A 14,883-nucleotide genomic window follows, 5' to 3' on the forward strand; every position below is an offset into this window, starting at 1 on the left:
TGCACTTAATGGAGATTAAAATTATTATAGAGTAAAAAAACTATCAGGCAGTGGGATGGCACCGTGAGCACCAGGTCTGGAGTCAGGAAGACTTATTTTCACTAGATTGTTCAAATCGTCTCACTTATTAGCTGTGTGACTCTGGACAAGTCATTTAACTCTATTTGCCTCAGTTTTCTCAGCTATGGAATGATGGCCTATCACTAGTGTTTTTTGCCAAGAAATGCTCAATAGAATCAGGAAGACCTGGACCAGAATAAGGGATTGCCAGAAGACTGAAAAAGACCAGCTCTGCAATAACTATAACTAGAACAGAAGGAAGGCCCAATAGAATAACAAATAAGAGAGGAAAGATATCAGAGCTTTTATTAAGATACTTGGAAGAATATGAACATACTGAAAAATGAAATTAAATAAACAGAACTCAAAAATTCAATATATAGCACTTTGAGGTTTACAAAGTTTACAAGTGTATCATTTTATTTTCACAGAGTAGGCAGTTATTAATCTCCATTTTGTGGATAAGGAAACTAGGACAAAGGTTAAGTGATTTGCTTAGCATCCCACAACTAATAAAAGATGGGCTGGATTTGAACTCGGATCTTCTTGACTCCAGAACCAGTTCCCTGTAGTAATTAGTAGCCCAAATTCCAGATCATGCCAGAGGACAGACAAGTTTCCTATCCAAATTGTAGAGGGTCCCAAACCCATCTTATGACAGAAAGTCCTGGTCCTGTTAGTTCCTGCAACTTATGAGATCCACCAACAGTAAATAAATCAAGAGTCTGCTCTTGTTGTTCATAAGTGCAACAGCAAAGCTTCCTTCTGAAAAATATTTAGCCTGCCAAAAAATTCTTTCCCTAATATACACTAATCTCTCCCAATCCACCATCCCCAATGAGCCACTCAATGGATCTGTGGGATGGTTAACTAGATATGCCCTCCAAACCCTACTCTTTGGGAAAATGTAAGGCTAGGGCCAAGATGAACTGGACTCTTCTTCAATATTTCTAATAACCTGATTATCCTAGAGCAAACAGTTTACAGTTAAGACCAATGAAAGCCTAGGACACAGAAGGAATAAATAGTAACATATATATAGTGCTATTATTATGCTAAGCACTATATAAATACTTCATTTGATAAAACCCCTCCCACCTTCAATAAAACCACCACAAAGTGGCCTTACGGTTTCTGTGCAGGTCTAATCAACTGTCTCAGTTCATTCAAGGTTGAATTTTCCAGTAACAATTTGCAAGAGTGTTTTCATTTAGCTAACCATGTGAGCAGGGGGCCCCAAGTTTATCCTATTGATGGGATCTATTTAGGCTCCATTAATTCCCATGCAAATAAAAGAGACCAATTTCAGTGTATTCCAGAATCAAAGAGCCCCACTTTTCCCACACCACTGCCATGCCTCCTCCTGGCAAGCCAAGAGCCTATAGGCAAGTCAGTTTTGTTTTTTTAAAAACAACTCATACAGAAACACTGAGGTATTTTAGTGAGCTAAAGTTAAACATCTTGCAAGGCAAGGAAAGAATACAATTGTATTATATGACCTCGGGCAAAACATTTTTCTCTCAGCTTCCTTGGCTGTAAAGCAGCAAAGAACTTGGACTGTCTTACTCTGGGTGATTGCGAAGGTGCTTTGCAAGCCTAAAACAGGTAAATGAATTTGGGGTATACGATCCAATCTACTTTAGTACACCTATATTGATAATATAAACCTATCTTAAAATAAGGTGGTGGTTGGGAGTGGGTGGGATGGAAATGAAATCTCAGAACCTTTTCAACTCAACTTCTACTCAAAACACAAGTCCATTCTACAAACATAACAATGGCCATCAAGTCTCTGCTGAGCACCAAAGAAAAAGGAAACAATACTATATGCTATTTGAAAGAGAATTTTATTATCAGTACAGTTGAAAATGACAATGCACAAAAGCACAAGTGGCTATTGTCCTGGAGGTTCTCACTTCCCTCCCACTCAGAATGCCAGGGAGAAAACAATTGAAGAAAACATGCAATCACAAACAATGATCAACTCTAAAGACAAGAGGTTTGGTCCAAAAGAACCCAACATAATTAATCCAATGACTGTGAACAGCTTCGCTGAGTAAGATTAAGATATTGCAATCATAGTGTTTTCATTGGGCTTCCCTTCAGTGAACCAGCGGGGCCTGCTTGAGGGAGATGAGGACTGAGCGCATGCGGGACACATCCTTGGCCTGCTTGCTAGACTTGGGGTTAAAGTCACACAGTCGAGCCACACGTTCCCACTCAGTGCCAGGAGAAGTCTCTTCAACATCATTTACAAAAGCTTCTTCTGCTGCCCTGCAAACAAAGAGACAAGAGTTATCTTACTGCCCGAAGCAGGACCCGAGAGCCAGCTCATGGCCTTACCACAAAAGCATCTCACCATCTAGGCCTGCCAAGCGGCACTCCATTTTGCCTCCCAAGTATAAGAAGTCCTTTCCTTTGGCAGAAGACATGTGCCACATCACACCACCCCCCGTGCACACGGAGTGCCAAGAACCGCTGTGTAAAATGTTGGAATACAGGTGTTTGGTTTAGGATTGCTCTCTTTCAATCTTGACCTGTCCCATATTGTCACAGCTACGGATTGATTTTGTTACTGAGAGTCAAAGGCTGGTACCTGTGTATTCAAGCAGGTATTAAGTATATTTGATTATGCTGACCTGTACTGAATTCAAGTAAAATTTAGGAATGTCTGCAGACCCAATAGGCCATCATAAAAAATAACAAGCTAAATCCTAAGGCTGTAGAGAACAAGCCAGTCTGAATGGAACTTAAGTCAGAGCCTCCATGCTGGATAAGCTAAGACTTAAGCCATTCTCCTGCCAACATCAGGCTGTTTTAAGGTGAACAAAAGAGATAACATTGGCTCTTCTGTAAAGGTCTCTGCTTCACAAGGCAAACCAACCTAGAAGAGAAAGTGTTATCTTTTTGCAAAACACTGCCTGAAGCCTTCTTTTAAGTTAGGCAAAGTCCCTTGTTACTTCAATCAGGATTTGATTGGTGGGGGTGAACTCACTCCAGCCCAGGAAGCAGTGGTGGGGAAACAGACAGGACACAATCTAGAAGGGAAAACCAAATTCATCTACTCCAACAAGCAATAAAGGAAAAGCCAAAGCAATGGAGATGGAAATTCCATGGAAAAGTTTTTGCACTATTCACAGGAATGATTATGTGAAACACCACTGCAGACCAAGCTCACTACAACACTGCTACTTCATGGGACAGACACTGAGGGGCAGTGAGAAAATTTTACTTAACTGTTCTAGGCTGTAGCAAGGATGATTTATGTTTGTGCTTAAAGGTGAAGAGAAGAAAAGAAACAAGGAGAGAAAGTTTAAGTCAGATATAGGAAATGAAAATGAGCTTAATGCAGATGACAAGTAAGCTAGACATGCCCTCACTACTCAGGCTACATTCAAGAAACATGCTGCTAATTTCATTGTGCAATTTTACTGCACAGTTGTTCTGTATTATCTACATAATGAACACAGTAAACCAAAACCCATCCTTGCCATTCTTTTTTTTCAATGTCAGAAATATTTTCAAAGGCAAATCAAACACCACCTGTAAATCCAGCATTTCACAAGTCTTGTTTCAAAATCTGTTTAGAAGTTCACTTATATAAGAAATCTACCTACACTCACCATTATTTTAAAGTTCCAGAAAACAAGGGGGGAGAGGGAGGGAATGGGATTCAATTATTGTATTTCTATTGTTGTCCCAAGATACTAAGATAACCAAGGAGGAATTTATAGCTTTGAAACACAAAGAAAAAAGTCCAACAATTAAAGCCAAACAAACCATAAGACTCAATTTTCTTTGGTGAAAAAAAAAAATACCTAAAATTAACCTGCTGCTTATAGTTGTGACCATCTCATCCTTTGATTTGGGCAAGGGTAGGGACAAGAGAATGGAGATCATCTAGGGGAGAAAGGAAGCTCAGCAACAATCAGGTGGAAACACATTCATTCATGCTAGATCATAGAAAACAATTACACATTCATCTGAGAAACTTCTCTGATTAAATTAACTTCTTCCCTAAGGAAGAGACAGGAAGCAACAATAATAGTAGCTCACATCTATAAGTTATCACAATACTCTACAAATAGTATCCAAGTTAATAAATTAAAACCTCCTGGGGAAGTAGGTAGTGTTAAGTACCACTGCATTTTATAAATGAAGAGAGCAAAACTTAGGGAGTTTTAAGAACTAGTCCAAAGACATAGAGGCAAGAATCATTAGATGGCAGAAATCAAATTCCAACTCTAGGTTGGCTCCAAATCCAGGGATCTATTCCTCCCAGAGAAAGACCACCTTTCTTTTATTCCCAATACCACTCCACCCCCACGCTGAAATACCTTTCTCCCTGTCCAAGGGTGAGGGATCAATGGGGAAAGAAGGCAGAAGCAGGTGTTAGGGCCACATAACCCAAAGTATGCCCCTACCGTCTCCATTCCCACCCCTCAAGAACCTTTGAAAGGAAAAACTTTAAGATTATGCAAAATACCCATATTTTTACATTGCCTTTTACCAAAATTGCTAAAAGGCAACTGACAGGATCAATCTGAAATAGCTTAAAGCAAGATAACTATTTTTACAAAAGAAATCTAGTATCAGACAAAAAGTTTAGAAGAGCAAAAGAATTAGTTTTGCAACATACACATAACCAATCACGTCAGCGAAGGGTTGTTTGTAGAAAGCTTCATCTGCCACCCTAGACAGCAAGAAGTCCAAAAGGCAGGCAAGCAGGCAGGAAAAAAGAGAGAACATTGAAAAGCAGAAAAATCTAATTATCAGTATCAGCCTAGTGACAATGGAATTATATTAAGATCTCATACAAACTATTAAGTTTGCCACCCAAACTTGTTTCTAAAGTTCTGTTCTAACACTATATATTGGTAGAGTAGTTCCTCAATTTTTTGTCAAATCTTTGAACTGGAATCAAGGAATGATGAATTATGTTACCAAGTTAGGATTATTTTCATTGCTTAGACACTAAAAATGACTAATGAAACCAAACTTTTGGTAACAGCCTAAGTAAACAATAAAAGCTAAATTTATAGTAGTTTACACATTAAAAATGCTAAGTTTTACAATTTACAAAGTACTTCACAACAACCCTGTGAAGTAAAGGCAGAATAAATGTAATTCTTATTTTACAAATAGATAAACTAAGGTTTAGAGGTCACTAGGATTAAATATCAAAGCAGAAACTTGTACTCTGCTTTCTGATTCCTAATAGTATTTCTTCCAATAACATAAAACAGTCTTCAACTCTAATTTTAACTTTTTAAAAATTATCTCTATCACCACACCTTTCCAAATAATCCAGTTGACTATATCATACCTTAATATACTAGTTCACTCAAGCAATCAACTTAAGAATCTATACATGCTACAAAAAGAAAAAAATATGAGCACTAAACTGATTGACTTGATTATGAAAGAGCCAATGGATACCCAAATGGATACTGAAAAGAAAAAAAAAGTGTGAAAATGCTAGGTCTTTAAGTAAAGGGTCTGAAAGAGGCTTATATTCCAATGAGCCCCTTATTTCAGGATTAACATGGACTAGTAGTATACTAATGCTAATTAATCCATCACTCCTTACAGCAAAGAAGTTTGTCAAACACTCAGTTTAAAGTTAAATGTAATATAGACAGAGCAATAACTTATAATATTAAAATATCTAAGCCTAGTCAATATAATATTCACATTATTTTTTTAATGCTTATTCCCCATGCATCTTACAAGGCTTGCATATTATTACACAGCTAAAAGAATAACTGACATGACAATAATAATTGGGTTTTGTTTCCTTAAATTCTTACTTCTATATTCCACAGGTGATTTCTTTTTTTAAACCACCAAAGCTATTAAAATAATCCTTCCGTCCTGCCTTGCTTTAAAAAGGCAAGTGTTATTGGTATTCAAACAAAAATAAAAAGAAGTAAAATGTAATTCTATGCAAGAAACAGTCTGGTAATACAATATGAAGAATTTTCAAGGAGTTTTCAAATGAATAGCAAAACAATGATAAACTCATTACCCTTAAGAGAAAAGAACATCAGTGGACTGATTTCAACCAAAATTTGTAATTTCTTATCAAACAAGTAATGAAATAGGTAAATGCTATTATCTGATCTCAAAGTCTCAATGTTAGATATCTAGCACACATGCGTGTGCACACACAAACACATACATAAGATGTGGAGTTAGAACTTAAATCTGGTTCTCCTATTTCCCAGAACAAGGTTCTTTCCACTAATAAAGAAAAATAATTTATCAAAATTGGAGATATATTTCTGAATGTCTTTTATGAAAAAACTCATAAATGAAAGCCAGAATTTAGAGAATGAAAACATACATTCTTCAGTTGAGAAGACCACCATATCATCTTTCTAATGAGTTTAATAATGGATAATCCTAAATATTTATTAAACTTTCACTATTTTAGTATGTCATAGAGATAGAATGACAAGAGGGAAAACAGTCCCTGAATTTACATATGTATATACCCTTTTGAACATTACCTCTCCTCCCCCCATCTCTCTCAAGACTTTCCCTGGAAAAGCAACTTTTTTGCAGACACATAGCTCAATATTTTTCCTTCAACTTAGGTCAGGACCCAGAGAGCTTAAAATAGGAGAAATTGAGAAATGACAGAACAGCAATACTAAGAATAGGTTGATAGATGAAGAGTCAAACTTGGTGCAGTCAATTAAAGAACTGGTTTGGTTCAGGAGTGGCCAATACAAAAACCTACATTCATTCAGCTCTTCCAGAGTGCTACACGTAGTCCTTGGAGCATAGGTTAAGAAAAAAAATTTGCCATTACAAATTATATTAATATTATTGCTTCCGCAGTATTTCAAGGAAATGTGATTTCATTCATATGTATCATTCCTCCACCAAAATACAAAATTTCACTATAATTTAATGGACGGCCCTTAAGAGTTTATTGTGGTAGAAAAATTCATCACTCTGCAGCCAATTTGGTGATTTGTGATTACAGAGGATGAGTTAGTTCCCAATTTTTGTAACTTGAAATTCTTTATAGTTATTTAGAACAAGAAACTCACAGGCATAATTTCTATCTTTATTACTACAATGTCCATGAGGTATTCACATTTTCTTTAGCTATAGAAAAGTTTCAGTGTAAAACAAAACAAAACACAAGTTTGTGCAAATAGGTACTGAAACAGTCTTTGATAGATCTCAACCTACTTTTATGATCCTTTCCTGTTGCCTGTAAGAAAAAACTCAATGGTATAAGTAGATAATGGGCAAGACTTAGGCACAACTTCATATGAAAGCTCTAGGGGTTTAACTCAAATAAACTTTGATGGTATTGCTATCAACCATCCTTCAGTTAAGAATGACATAACACTTTGTCTATGTGGAATGAGCGGTGCAACCATGTTTGATTCTGGAAGAATACTTTAAAGGAGAAATCATGTCACATGATGAACTCAAAAACCTAAGGATCTTTAATCTAAACAAGGGAAGAATGAGGGGGAAGGAAGGGGAGAAGAAAAAAAAAGAGGAAAAATAAGATTTTTACTATTTTTATGAAAAGAGACAAAAGATTGCCTCAAATAGGAACAAATCCCTGAAGGGAGCACATTGTCAAATCAATATTATCTATGTAACATTGTATTTTATGAAATTTATTAAATATTTCCAAATTCAATTTTAATCTAGTCAGCCCCCCTTATCTAGATTTTGACACCTCTGTACTAGATGACAGAAACAAAACCAATGGATAGTAGTTACAAGGAAAATGATTAAGGACTCTGGTAATTGAAGATATCCAATGATGAAATTTTGAGGCCAAGTAATTGGCTCCCTCTTTCATAAGAAATATTTTAATCAAGTTTGGGTGACCATTTATCAAGCAGGTTACAGAAGAGATTTCTGCATTAGGCAGACTTGTCTCAATGAACTGGTTTCCTAAAATTTTATGTATAATCATCATAAAATATATTCCCAGTCTGCCTTTCGATGAAAGCTGACCCAGACAAGGAAAAATGAATGTTTTGAAAGAAAAAATTATTTTCACTTAAGTGATAGCATACTCCCTTTTTCTCTTCTCCTTTTCATTTCATAAGTCTTAATGTTTAAGCAGTTTGAGAATGTATTTTCTAGTGAAGATTAGACTAATTGAGGTAGAAATGGAAGAGAGAATTAAAGAAAATTGCTTTAAAAAAAACAGAACAAAAATATTAAGTTTCCATATTTTCTTCCCCTTTAAAAGATTAAATGAAGATGTCACAAATCCCATGTTGCCAAAATTCCCTAGAAAAGATGAATGGGAACTCAGAAAAAAAACTATAGAGAAAAATTTGTAGAACTAGATGTATTGTGTAGAGGATGTTATGATAAATAAAAATACAATTTATAGCAATGTGACCTCTAAAGCTAGTGCAAGGGAACAATGATTATACTAATAGTTTAATTCTAAGTCTTTATTATGTATACTTGTCACAGGATCATAGAATTAGAGATGGGAGAGACGCCAGAGACCCCATGTAGTATGATAGTCTCCTATAGGTAAGGAGTTGTGGCCCAACAAGGTTAAATTACTTAGCCAATGTGACATAGGAATAAGTAGTACAGCCAGGATTTATATTTAGGTCCTGACTCTAAATAGCCTAAAACAGCTATGTGTTTGATGACGAAATTAAAACATTCAAACCTAAGCACTCACATATTTCTTGTGAGCATTTCAATAATCAATCAATACAAGGTAGGTTGGAGGCAAGAAAGAACATCAAAATATAGAAATTAGCAAGACAAGCTCAAGAAAAATCTGAATATGTGACAATTTTTGCTTCAAGTTGGAAGTTCTGTTGTTTTAATCCCCATGAACTTACCTGTTATTTACTTTTGTTTTTTGTAGCTGTTCATCTTGCCTTGCATACCATTCTTCCAACTCTTTTATTGCTTTTTCTTTCCATTCTGCTTCCTGCTTTTGAGAATTGGCATCTTTGGAGAAAGAATACAGTAGAAATTTTGTACATTAGTTTATTTATAATTTTATTTAATTATAAATTATTTAAAATTTTAGCTCTTAGTTTAGGGGAAAAAAGTGACCAGTTTCTATTATGGGCTATCTTAAGAACCACTCTGAAGTGGCTAATATCATTTATTTGTTCTATGATTGCAGCCTAACATTAAGGAAGAATGAGAAGGGAAAGAGCTTTATTACTTTCTTTGTCCTATACCAAGAAAAAAGTTTAAATTGAAACAATCCCAACCTGACTTGACAATTCCCTAGAAAATTAGAAAGAACTTTTGGTAAATTTGTTGTTTGAATACGAAAACTTACAACACTGAATTTATGCTACAGGTTGGGTGTAAGCATTCACTATATGTAATTAGTACAGGAAACAGGAAGCTGGATGGAAAAGAGTAGGGGATTAGAATGAGATTAAGTGTCCCAATTGAATTTTCATAGTCTTAATATTCTGACTGCCCAAATCAGATTCTAAATCAGTGGAGAAATAAATTCCAAAGACAAATACAATGTCTGGATTATAAATGCCACTGTTTCCTTCCATTTGCCAGAGGTAATGTGGTATCCTGAGAAGGAATACTGGGCTGAAAATCAGAAGACCTGGATTCTAATTCTGGCTCTGTCACTTACTAGCCATGTGATTTTTGATAAAATCACAATTCCTACAAGTCTTCATTTCCTTTAAAAAAAAAAAAAAAAAAAAGGCCAGGGGATGGGGTGAAGGACCAATAATGCTTCCTGGACTTACCATTATTGGAAATGCCTTAATTTCAAAACAAAGTCTAAATGACAACTTTTACGAAAACAGAGGAAGGAGGTAGGGTAAGAGCAGATGTTAGGAAACTAGTAGCTGGCAAAACTATTCATATTTATACTAAAAGGTAATTAAGCAACCTATTTCTCTCTTCACATTTTTCTGAAAAGTCCACTTCATGCCTTGGATTCTTTAAACAAGATCTTCCAAAGCACATTTCACAGTCAGAAATTTTGTTAAGAGGTAAAAATAACCCAGGGAGAACAGGATATATGCTAGGACATAAGAGAAATGAGAATAATTGTACAAAAGACAGTAAATAGCAAATATGATAGAATGTCATGGGGGAAGGGGGGCAGAGCAAAGATCTCCAAATGAAAATAGATAATTTGTGTGTTCAATTCATCAGAAAAAAAAAATCACATGGAAATATAATATCAGGATCCTTTGGGAAAATAAGAAATTTGAGGTAGGGAAAATAGGAGCTTAGAAGCTTCCCTTTTCAGACTGCTGACTGAAATGACCACATAATTTTATCTTTCATAAGTTTTGCTTATATAAAAGTATTTGTGTTACTGTTCTCTCTCTTCTTGAATGAATTTTACTAGAGAAAAATGGATGACTAAAAATTACATTTTAGAGAGGACCATAGAAAGGACCCCAAGTGATGGTTTGGGGAAGAGAAATTAAAAATTCAATTACAGAGAAGAAGGAAGTTAGAAATATCTATCTTTTTAAGAGATGGAATTTGACTATCACTTAAGGAGTATGATCTCATAGGGGTAGAAGTAGTACAGAAGCTACCATACAATATAGGAACACTATGTACAAATGCCCTCTAGGAAGCAATTAATCAACTATTTTCAAGAGGTCAGAGGGCAAGTGAATAATGGGGTCAACTAATCCTACAAGTTTCACAAAGTAAAGGAATGAAGATAAAAAGCATCACTGAATACACCTGTGTTTTTCCAAAAAAACTAATAAAATGTGGTGACAATTTTATTTTCTGAGATCCAGATTATGAATTGTAAACATCTCATTTGACTTATATAGAGATGAAGAACTAGAACAGTATTACTAAAATGGATCATTCAGATATGGGATCATTTTACCCAGTAATTCTAATGACTGAAGTAGAACATACTTATACCAAAAACTTCTAGTAAAAAAGACTTTTTACTTCAAAAAATGATAGTGTACTCAAATTATACTCAGAATTTGAACAATTAAATTCAGCTTTGGATGTGTTTTTTAAAATGTAATTTAAAGGTTTACTATTAACTCTGGGGTTTTCCTTCCTTTCCGGTTTGGCTTTCTGTATGCCATCAGTATTTTTTCTTTGACATAAAAGCTCTAAATTATGGTTTTTCCATGCTCAGGATTTTTCCTTTAGAGGCTAATTTCAGAAAGTGATTGGTAAACTCTCTCTTTACTTTGCTTTTAATAAATCTGAGCAGTTGTCATCTATTTCTTGAAGTAGCACCCAGGTTGTTGGGGTTTTTTAATCATAGTTTTCAGTGACTTCAATTCTCTCTTTTTGCCTGGTTTTCCAGGTCAGTTGTTTTTGGCATGAGATCTTATATTTACTCTTTTTTCCCCCCCAATCTTTTGAGACTTTAATATTTTTTGATGTCTCATGAAGTCCTTGACTTCCATTTGGCCTATTCTAATTTTCAAGGAGTACACTATTTGGATAAAAGTTACTACTACTTTTCAGTTTTCTTTCAATCCTTTCTTCCCCAAAATGTAATTTCATTTTTATTCCTTTGCTTCATTTCTTTTAGCAATTGTGCAATATAAGTGAAAAATTCATTTTTACCTTCAAATTACCTTTAGCTTGGTACCAAGGCCAGGCTCTGCCCCTTGCTCTATTTTTAGGTGAAATGGGAAATCCCACTTGGACTTGGGGTCCTGAACTGACCTCCTGGGGTTGGGCTCCCCCTGAATCTGAGGACTAGAATGCTAGTAAGGTTATGACAAATCTCAGGACAAAATACTAGAGACTGCAGAGCCCTGGGTTGTCCTGATGAAAGCAGGCATGACCACCCCTGAGGTTTCAAATGTTCTACCCCATGGGTTCCTAACCATTCTGGGATTTTCTCATGGGAAGACCCTGTTTTAAGTTCCTCCTGGATAAAGTCCTACAGATCACACATGTCCTTGGCCTATTACTAATTATGTGAGAGGCTGCTGGCTTATATGTCTATGCAGGCAGCTCCTTTCCTATTACCCAAGGACTTCTGGTTAACTGTCTTGAGCATTTCTGTGGGGTGGAAGAAATCTCTTACTGTGTAATTTCTTCTTGAGTTTCCTGACCAATGTTTGGCCTGTTGTTAATTTTTAGATTTTTGCTGGAGGACTTGGGTCAGTCTGGCTCTGTTCAACAGGCAGCCCTCTTAGCCAAAAGTCCTCTTCTCATTGATAACTCTGAAGGGAGTAATTTCAAGTCAATGGAGAGTTTGGAAGCTAGATTGCAAAGGATTGAAAAGTAAGAGGAGAGAAACTGTTGGCAATGAGAGTGAACAGGTTTTTTTTTTTTTTTTTTTTAATCAGTTTTGATAAGAGAAGAAATAAAAGGTAATAGTTTACAGGGAAAGGGGGTCAGAATGTAAGGAAGCTTTTTTTCTTTCTCCAATATGGGGGTAACAGGCATATTTAAAGGGAGGGAACCATCTGAGTTCCTCTTCTTCTCTGTCTCTGTCTCTCTGTTTTCTTTGTCTCTCTCACACTCATACATACACACATACACACACGCGTACATTACCTCCACCCCCCATTTCCCTCTCCCCCCAGCAAGGGTGATAGTACATAAGTTAAGAGAGAGAGGGAATGATGACTGAGAAGAATGTCTTTCTATTGGAGGAAACAAGGGTGGGAGTCTAGGGTTCTAGAAGGACTGCCCTGGCCAAGAAGGAACATGTCATTGTCAGAGGCTAGAGGAAAAGAGGAGAGAGTGAAAAATATCAAGGAAAATGAAGAGAAGAGGAAAAGAGGGAACTCATGGTGAGGGGTTACAATTTTCTCAATAATGTAAGTGGTGATTTCCTTAATGAGGGACTTGCATAGCAAGGGCCTAAGTGAAATCAGGCAGCAAATCTACTACAATATGTGACGAAATACAACTTAATAATTTCTTCCAGCTTTATTATGAGAACAATTCAGGTCTGTGTTTGTCAAGGAAAAAATGGCAACAGAACAATGGGAAGAGAACTATGATAGCTTATGAAAATGAAGCATTCATTTGGTTGGCTATAGAGATGAACCTAGGAAGGTAAATCAAGTCAGGGAAGTAGATTAAGATCTATAAAAACAGAGAGGGCTGGAAGGACTGGAAATCATGATAAGGATATAAAAAAGGTTTAGGAAGTTAAAGCAGAGGAAAAGAAATGAAAAGATAGATTATGGTCAGACAGAAGAATGTCAGTTTTTGATTAAGGAAGTGGAACCCATATGGGTAATAGGAAGACACAAGCTGTGGCCATCCTTCATATGTAAGTTAGGTGGAGTAAAGTAGTAGTCAAGGGATTTAAGGACATTATGGGATTATATCGTGAGGGTGTTTGGGAGATCAACATGAATTTTAAAGTCCCCTAATAAATGGTAGGATTTGGGGAGAAAAGACAAGTGAGCCAGGTGCTATAAAGTTTGAGAAAGTTGGAAGAATTATCTGGTTGGCAGATAACTCATTATCTGAACAGCGAGGAAAGGACACCATTTTTTTTTTTTTTTTAAAGAAAAGGGTTTCTAGCAGTAAGCATCATATGTAACAGGGACAACTGCAACCATTCCCAATAAGATCAGGAGTGAAACAAGGTTGCCCACTATCACCATTACTATTTAATAATGTATTAGAAATGCTAGCTTTGGCAATAAGAGTTGAGAAAAAGATTACAGGAATAAGAATAGGCAATGAGGAAACCGAATTATCACTCTTTGCTGATGATATGATGGTATACTTAGAGAACCCCAGAGACTCTACTAAAAAGTTATTAGAAACAATCCACCTTTAGCAAAGTTGCAGGATACAAAATAAACCCACATAAGTCATCAGCATTCTTATATATCACTAACAAAACCCAACAGTTAGAGTTACAAAGAGAAATTCCATTTAAAGTAACTACTGATTGCATAAAATATTTAGGAATCTATCTGCCAAGGGAAAACCAGAAATTTTATGAGCAAAACTACAAAACACTTTCCACACAAATTAAGTCTGATCTAACCAACTGGAAAAATATTAAATGCTCTTGGATTGGGTGAGCAAATACAATAAAGATGACAATACTATCTAAAGTAATCCATTTATTTAGCGCTATACCAATCAGACTCCCAAAAAACTATTTTAATGACCTAGAAAAAATAACAACAAAGTTCATATGGAAAAACAAAAGGTCAAGAATTTCAAGGGAATTAATGAAAAAAAAAAATCAAATGAAGGTGGTCTAGCTGTACCAGATCTAAAAATTATATTATAAAGCAGCAGTTACTAAAACCATCTGGTATTGGCTAAGAAATAGACTAGTTGATCAATGGAAAAGGTTAGGTTCAAAGGACAAAACAGCCAATAACTTTAATAATCTAGTGTTTGACAAACCCAAAGACCCCAGTTTTGGGGATAAGAACACATTATTTGACAAAAATTGCTGGGAAACTGGAAATTAGTATGGCAGAAACTAAGCATTGATCCACACTTAACACTGTACACCAAGATAAGGTCAAAATGGGTTCACGACCTAGGCATAAAGAATGGGATTATAAATAAATTGGAAGAGCATAGGATAGTTTATCTCTCAGACCTGTGGAAGAGGGAGGAATTTATGACCAAAGAAGAACTAGAGATCACTATTGACCACAAAATAGAAAATTTTGACTATATCAAATTGAAAAGTTTTTGTACAAACAAAACTAATGTATTAAAGATTAGAAGGGAAACAATAAACTGGGAAAATGTTTTTACAGTCAAAGGTTCTGATAAAGGCTTCATTTCTAAAATATATAGAGAATTGACTCTAATTTATAAGCAATCAAGTCATTCTCCAATTGATAAATGGTCAAAGGATATGAACAGACA

The 14,883-nt window shown here is 35.6% G+C and overlaps 1 protein-coding gene across 3 annotated transcripts in view; it reads right to left on the minus strand.

Moving 5' to 3' along the window:
* Positions 1 to 1,888: 1,888 nt before the first annotated feature.
* Positions 1,889 to 14,883, minus strand: part of CLTA (clathrin light chain A) — a 33,716-nt gene continuing 20,721 nt past the window's right edge. The window contains exons 4-7 of one of the 3 annotated variants that reach the window (XM_051996252.1): positions 8,916 to 9,027; positions 4,700 to 4,753; positions 3,298 to 3,333; positions 1,889 to 2,334 (exon numbers count right to left, since the gene is read on the minus strand). In XM_051996252.1, the coding sequence (XP_051852212.1) occupies positions 2,163 to 2,334; positions 3,298 to 3,333; positions 4,700 to 4,753; positions 8,916 to 9,027 (374 nt within the window). In that variant the 3' untranslated portion in view covers positions 1,889 to 2,162. The remainder of the gene's footprint in view (positions 2,335 to 3,297; positions 3,334 to 4,699; positions 4,754 to 8,915; positions 9,028 to 14,883) is intronic. The other 2 variants (XM_051996263.1, XM_051996274.1) reach the window with 2 other exon arrangements.

This window comes from Antechinus flavipes, chromosome 1 (assembly GCF_016432865.1).
Source record: "Antechinus flavipes isolate AdamAnt ecotype Samford, QLD, Australia chromosome 1, AdamAnt_v2, whole genome shotgun sequence".
NCBI classification, from domain to species: Eukaryota; Metazoa; Chordata; class Mammalia; order Dasyuromorphia; family Dasyuridae; genus Antechinus; species Antechinus flavipes.